The sequence below is a fragment of the Atractosteus spatula genome, chromosome 6, assembly GCF_055471065.1.
Source record: "Atractosteus spatula isolate fAtrSpa1 chromosome 6, fAtrSpa1.hap1, whole genome shotgun sequence".
Taxonomy (NCBI): domain Eukaryota; kingdom Metazoa; phylum Chordata; class Actinopteri; order Semionotiformes; family Lepisosteidae; genus Atractosteus; species Atractosteus spatula.
The window spans coordinates 49,729,917-49,737,795 of NC_142711.1; the positions used below are offsets into that span (position 1 = coordinate 49,729,917).

Genomic DNA, 7,879 nt, shown 5'->3' on the forward strand with positions numbered 1-7,879 from the left:
TGGATATCAATCCAATATCAGAAAGCTACTTGCTCCTGGTAAGGGTTATAGAAACCTCCAGCCAATTCTATAAAAACAGTCTATACCAGTATATTATAAGCACCATACCACAGACAATGTAGAAACAACATTGAGTGTAGCCAGTATGTTTTTGGGTCATGGAAAGATTCCCTACAAAAATCAAGTGAACATGGCAAACAGATGGTGCCCTAGTCCAGTATCAAACTCACAACACAAGGGCTGTGTGTGGCAGTACCACTAACTGACATACTGTACAGTACTACCATGTCACCCCTTACTGGATAAAAGTTAAAATGACCAAATGCAAGTAATAAGTGCAATTAGACATCTATCTGTTTTCTAATCACTTTATGCCATACAGTGTCACAAGGCAGCCAGAGCCTATCCCAGAAAGCAACAGGCACAAGGCAGTATACACCCTGGACGGGGACACCAGTGCAATTAGACATTAAGAGCCTTATTTTTCCAAGGGGCAAGTTATGCATTTCATAAAGAGAAAATGCAATGCACAAGTGCGATTGTAATCATTTTAAATTAATAAAAACAGTTACACTGAGGATGTATATTTGATTAAGTTATTCATAACATTGTGATTTTGTACAAACTATGGGATTGGATGTTAAAAGGGGGAACTGTTAGAAACATTATGGAAGACAAGTTTAAATACCGCCCTGATTTAGTTTCTTTCTGGAGAACTTATAATGTTTGTAATATTTTAATGTAGCTTTTTTTAAAACACTCTATGTAAACAAATACTGTACAACACAGTAAATACCATTAAAAACAATTATTTAAACATTGTAACAATCTTTTCTACAGATGTCTCTCCACACGTACAGTACCAGGTATTTTCGATATTTCACAGTGGTGTTGAATAAATGTTTTTTTATTTATTTTAAAGTTTTTTTAAGAATTGCTCTGACTTATATTGGAAAAAATCAGAACAACACATATTTCCATTACTCAAAACATGATAATATTTTAAAGCTTAATGTTATAAAAATTTTCGAAAATGTTATGCTTCAGCATACAGTACTCTTCGGAAAAGACATTTAACAGCACTTAGCTATTGCTGTTTGAAGTCAAAACCATTGTGATCTTTTTAAAGTTACAGCGCCCTCTAAAGATCCAGGAAAAAACGTATTTTTCACAGAATAAAAAGTAATTTTCTTGAACACATGAAAATAAAAATCTACCCTTAATTTCTTAATACAAAGATTTTCCATGTATAAAAATAGTGATACTATATACATATGTATGTACTCTCGGTATTAACTAATATTTAGTTAAACACCATTTAAAAAAAATGTTCTTGCAATTCAGATAAAAGAGCTCTGCCTGTATGGACGTTGGATAATTTGTTGAAACTGGCAAGAAGAACTTCCTTTCAAGTTTCTTTTTTTGAACGGAAGTAAAAGAAAGTTGGGAAAAGTGGGATGAAACGAGTCTGCAAAATCCTACTTGTGTGGAATCTAAAATATGCAAACGGAGGGAGATATGAGCTGTGGGGATGTTCTATTTTTTTCGGTGTCTGCTTCAGCTCAGGAGAAAGCCTTCGGATCGCGCAGATTGGATTGGACACGGGCTTATATTTGTCCACAAGGAAATGTTTTGGACAGAAGAGATCAATAGTTTTTTTCAGTTAGCACGGAGAGATGCAAGTAGATTTCCTCGTTTTTGAGCAACATCAGGAAGACTGGAAATGGTTTCATAAACTTCTAAATCTACATAATGGAACTGAATTTTCTTGTTTCCTAGTATAAACGGAAGTCCTTGGAATTGTGTATTTTTTCGTCTTTATTCTGTTTTACAATTTTAAACGCTATTTTTTAACCAACTCTGGGCATACACATTTTGTACTGAAGTCCTATCAGATGAAGTAATCAACGTTTTTGAAGCTTTATCAGACGTAAGTCTCAGAACATTGCTTAATGTGATGTCGTGTTCGTTTATTGCTTTTTAGAGTACAGTATACTGTTTTAACTGACTAATTTCGGCTTATTCGGCTTAATAATTACATTTAACGTTAGCAATGTTATGCCTTGCGTGTTTTGCTAAAACAGAACAAACATTTCTATAGCAAAGAGACACCCTATAAGCACATCACTTCAAAGATATTCGTACTGTATATTATCCACAACAGTTTATGAAAAATAACGGAAATTACCATCGCTTTGGATAGTGTATTTTAAATGTCAGTGCCGTTACAACACAAAACAAAGATATCTAATCTACATTTTAGGCATGTAAACTTTTGCCATGAAACTGGATGGTACAAAAATCTTATTCGCAAAAGAGGTTGCTAAGTGACATATAGTTGGCAGCGTATCATTTGAGACAGGAGGGGAAAAAAGCATCTGTTTCTTGAATCATGGCTCTGAGGTTCATGGGGCGGTCGGTGGTTTTGTTATCATTTTTGGCTCTGGGAACTGCCTTCTCAGGCGTTTTTAATTCTTCTGACAAAGAGATTTTTAATGACGATCTGGAGCAGGCGGAACAAAATAAACTAATAGATTATAATACCATTGAACAGTGGACACACGTTGCTCCAAACCTACACCCTAATTTATATTTCGACCCCGGGGATATAAGCTCCTTGAGACAAAAGTCTACGACTACTCATAGTCACATTTTTAAAGTTATCCGGACTGCAGTAATAACCATGCTTTCAAATTCTCAGCTGTATCTGCCTCCAGTGAAACACGAGGAGTTCAGCGCGAAGTGGAATGAGATATATGGAAACAATCTGCCTCCTCTTGCATTGTACTGCCTTATATGCCCCGATGACACAGCTGCGTTTCAGTTTCTTGTGAAGTTCATGGACAGAATGGCAGAATATCCAAATTGGATGGTTACAAGTGCGCCCAATGATGAGGTACCTATGGCTCACTCTTTAACTGGATTTGCAACTGCCTTTGACTTCATTTATGCTAATCTGGACTCTTCTAGGAGAGAGAAGTTTTTAAAGAAAATCCTCTCCGTGACAGAGGAGTTGTATGAAGTGTCTAAGTACAGAGCCTGGGGGAAACAGTTTTTGCAGAATCATCAAACTACTAATATTTTAGCAATACTTATAGGTGCCATAGTAGCAGGAATGCACAATAATCAAGAAACAATGATGTGGAAACAGGTTGCTGTCAATTACATGGAAAAAACTATGTTTCTTTTAAATCACATTGTGGATGGATCATTAGATGAAGGGGTGGCCTATGGTAGCTACACTGCTAAATCAGTCACACAGTATGTGTTCCTTGCACTGCGCCACTTTAATATTGACAACACTCAAAACAACTGGCTTAAAGAACATGTCTGGTTTTATTATGCCACTCTTTTGCCTGGCTTTCAGAGGACTGTGGGGATAGCAGACTCAAATTACAATTGGTTCTATGGGCCTGAAAGCCAGCTTGTATTTTTGGACACTTTTGTTCTTAAAAATGGCACAGGAAACTGGTTGGCACAACAGATCAGAAAGCACAGACCCAAAGACAGCCCTATGGGACAATCTACAGCTCAGAGGTGGACCACTCTTCACACAGAGTACATCTGGTACAATGCCCATTTAAATCCGCAGCCTCCTCATGGATCTGGGAGTCCTAGAATGCATATTTTCTCGAACTGGGGTGTTGTAACATACGGAGCTGCTCTGCCCAACAGTCAGGGCAATACATTTGTCTCCTTCAAATCTGGCAAGCTAGGTGGTCGCGCAGTCTATGACATTGTTCATATGAAACCATACTCCTGGATTGATGACTGGAACAATTTTAACCCCGGACATGAGCACCCTGATCAAAATTCCTTTACGTTTGCGCCGAATGGACAAGTATTTGTGTCTGAGGCCCTTTATGGGCCAAAATACAGCTACTTAAACAATGTTTTGGTTTTTGCACCTTCTCCCACTAGCCAATGCAATGAGCCCTGGGAGGGACAGATGGGGGAATGTGCTAAGTGGCTCCGCTGGACAGATGACAAGGTTGGAGACACAGCTGGGGAGGTCATCACAGCTTCCTATCACAAAGACATGATGTTCATTGCTGGTGAAGCAGGACCTGCATATTCCCCTGCAATGAAATTAAAAAGTGTCTACCGTGCTCTGGTTCTTCTCAATTCCCAGACGCTCCTTGTAGTAGACCATGTTGAGAAAGAGGAGAATTCCCCTGTTAACCTGATTAGTGCCTTTTTCCACAATCTTGACATTGATTTTAAATATGTCCCCTACAGGTTCATGGAAAGATACAGTGGTGCACTGATGGATGTCTGGGATGCTCATTATAAAATGTTTTGGTTTGATCATCAGGGCAGCAGCCCTGTTCCTAACATTCAAGAAGCAGAACAGGCTGCAGAATTTAAGAAACGGTGGACACAATTTGTGAACGTGACGTTTCAAATGAAAAGCACAGTCTCAAGAATGGTCTATGTACTCCACGGACCCTATGTTAAGCTTACTAATTGCAGGTTTCTTGATAACAGCAAAAATGGACTAAAGCTTGGAGTAACCATCAACAACACTGAGAAAATTGTGTCCATTGTGACACAGTACAGGGATCTAGGCGCACGGTTAAGTTACCTGGGCTTTGGTGGATATGCCAAAGTGGAAGACAGACAACAGGTTACAAGATTTGGTTTAGGAACACAACCTGTGCTCAATCCAAGCACAACAGACAGAACTTTACTTGATTTTGGGTTTGTGGTTAACTTGATAGCAGGAGTGACGCTGTGTGTTGCCATAGGATTTTTGACTTTGCAAAGGAAGTTTTACATTTGCTTCAGCAAAATTATGCGCTGTGCTCTCATAACAGTTCTCCTCCTTTGGATAATTGAGCTGCTGTTTGTCTCCAACAGTTGTGACCAACTCCTTTGTGGTGTGAAATGGAGTGGTATTACCACAGACCCTGATGCAAATGTGAAAACAAAACTTTCCAAACAGCACCCGTTCTTATTACCGACGGTTGTAATCACAACTCTTCCCGGTTCAGGAGCAGAAATTTTAAAGCACCTTTTTTACAACAACTCCGATTTTATTTACCTTCGGATTCCTACTGAGCACCTAGACTTGCCTGAGACAGACTTTGAATTTGACTCATTTGTGGATGTATGTGAGTGGTCAAGGTCTGATGCCCTAAATGGACGTTTTAAAATAATACAGGGCTGGTTTCATTCCCTAGTGCATAATCCTAAAATACACTTGCAGAACATTCAATTGCATGAAATGAGCAGAGGCAGGCTGACTCAGAGAGGCAGTGCTCTCAAAGATAAGAAAAAAAGAATCAAGAGGAAAGAGCCTTTGACTGAACAGAAAGGTAGAGCAAAAGGAAGCCTGGACAGGGATGCTGAATACATCAAGGAATTGCGAAGACACATTGGTTTGTATCAAAATGCACGTGTGGTTCTTAGCCTTAGAAGTGGGAGCTGGGCTTTAAAGCTTCCTTTCATCCAAGAAGTTATTGGCCCCTCTTTGAGGGCTTTATATGTTGTGAGGGATCCACGTGCTTGGATTTACCTTATGCTATATAACAGCAAACCCAATCTCTACACTTTGAAAAACATCCCGCAGCACTTATCAATGATCTTTAAAGGAGACAATAACGGAGACAGCTGCCACCCTAGTTTAGGGTGTGCTCCGGAGTTCAAGACTCTTCACAGACTGCTGTCACACTCTGAAAGTAATCCAGTTTTGCTTCTAGCACATTTGTGGCTTGCTCATACATCTGCAGCACAAAGAATTAACAACAAATTACTCCCAGTAAATTACTTGTTGGTGAAATTTGAGGATATTGTTCACTATCCGCAAGAAACAGCCGAAAAGGTGCATACCTTCCTAGGTATACCTGTGACACCTGCAGCTATAAACCAGCTCTTGTTTGCTACCCAGACAAACATGTTTAGTCTTCTTTATGAGGGGGATATATCACCTACAAACATAAATACTTGGAGGCAGAAAATGCCCAGAAAGGACATTAAAATAATCGAAGATGTATGTTGGTCTGTGATGAAAAAGTTAGGGTATTTAAAGTTTACCAGTTAAATGCTGCAGGTCAGCTTTATTTTTTGATACACTTTTTTATTCATTTTGCACTAACAAAATAAAGTGAAATTGTAATGTGTGATGAAACCACTCTGCAAAGGTCTAAAGAGAAGGAAGGAAGCTTACTTTTTTTGTTAAATTTGACAATAACTGTTTCAGTTTGTACTGTGTAACTGTTGATAATAATGGTTGAATATGATATTTTACATTGAAATGTTATTGGAACATTTTCAGTGTTGCTTTTAGCTTTAGTAATGTTTTCCCTATTCCTAGGCAATTTATGATCGGAATGAATGGGATGTCTTTGAGCTATTTAATGTTTTATGTGGAGATGACACATAGGTGTTCTCAATCATCCAAAAATCATCTTGTCATTTGAGAGTGGTTATTTTTGTAACGTTGTGTCAAATGTAGAATTGTGCTTCTGGTACTAAGTCTTATATAAAAACTAAATATTGATATTATTTTCTTATAAAGTTTGATTTATATATATAGTCCATGTACAGTTGTATTGTTTTATACAAATATATTTTACAGAGGTTAGTGGAAAATGTATAAAAAGTTAAAAATGCTTGAGAGATTGCTTAGTGAGTTTAAGAATGTGTCCTACAAAAATGACATTTCCTATGTTAGCTTTAAAATCTTATTTTCTATTCTTCTTCCCAACATGTATAACTGAGAAGTTATCTCAGAATGTTTGGGGACTAGCCTACATTAAATACTTATGCTCAACCCAGTTTTGCTGTACCCAGATAGTTAATCACTCATCTTATCCAAACTGTTACAAAATAACATACTGTATTAGACATTTTTGTAAAACATTTACAGTTTTGTTTACGGCGTATCTTATGAGGCTCCAGTCGGTAATGTAAATCTTTCAGGATGCTGATGTAACTGATGTGTTTGCTTAGAAAGTGCAAGAACCTTTGCATGGAGATCATTTAAAACAGAATTTGGGGTTATGCCTAGGGTTGGGTGATATGGCCAAAAACATTATCACACTAAAAAATTTCATATCAGTCGATATCGATAATTATCACAATAAATGTCAAATCATTATTTCTTTCAGGTTTAAAGGCAGATTTTTTATCCTGAGTGAAAGTTGAAGAAACCAGACAGTTAATTGGTAAATTAAACAACTCTTTATTTTAAGAACACAACAAACACTTGCCAAACAGCAGAAACATTAAACAAATCTGAGGTAGAGAGTATTCAAGTCTTTTTTATGTCAAAATATGCATGAGTAAAAATTTACAAAATAAATATCTTAATAGAAAAATTAAATACTGCAGTGTGATAAAACACACATAGAAGATGGCTCAGACAGACTGTAAAGTTTAAAGTGCTCTGTTTTATGTGTGATTGTAAAAAGCCAAAATATCTCCAAATTACCGAAGTTGAATGACCTTTTCTGTCGACGACGTCCTTCGAGCTGGTCGTTGGCAGCACTACATTTGCTTCAGTGTCGCTCATTCCTCCGCTCTAACTACAATCCTGTCAGCCACAACCGTGTGGGTAAACACCACCACGTTAGCTGCCCGGTCTGCAACATGCACCCGCACTCGCACAGTATTTTGTGTGCATGCGCATATCATGCGCAAAGCATAAACATATATATCGAACATTTATCGAACTTTTGTTAAAATTATATCGAGGAAAATTATATTGCGATAATTATTGTTATCGAATTATCGCCCAGCCCTAGTTATGCCTGTAATGCATTTAATTGTTGCATAATTTGTGATTGAAAACAGTCTTGGTTCTCATGACCCCAGAGCATCACTAGTTTCTGTTTCAATTGATCTCCAAGTTTAATAAACCCTTTATTGAACTAAT

At 37.6% G+C, this 7,879-nt stretch overlaps 1 protein-coding gene across 1 annotated transcript; it reads left to right on the forward strand.

Annotated features, from left to right (window-relative positions):
• The first annotated feature begins 1,176 nt into the window (after positions 1-1,176).
• On the forward strand, positions 1,177-6,043 carry LOC148833015 (dermatan-sulfate epimerase-like protein). The gene has a single exon (XM_088918869.1). The coding sequence runs from the start codon at positions 2,393-2,395 to the stop codon at positions 6,041-6,043; it is 3,651 nt and encodes a 1,216-aa protein (XP_088774995.1). The 5' UTR covers positions 1,177-2,392.
• The last annotated feature ends 1,836 nt before the right edge of the window (positions 6,044-7,879 follow it).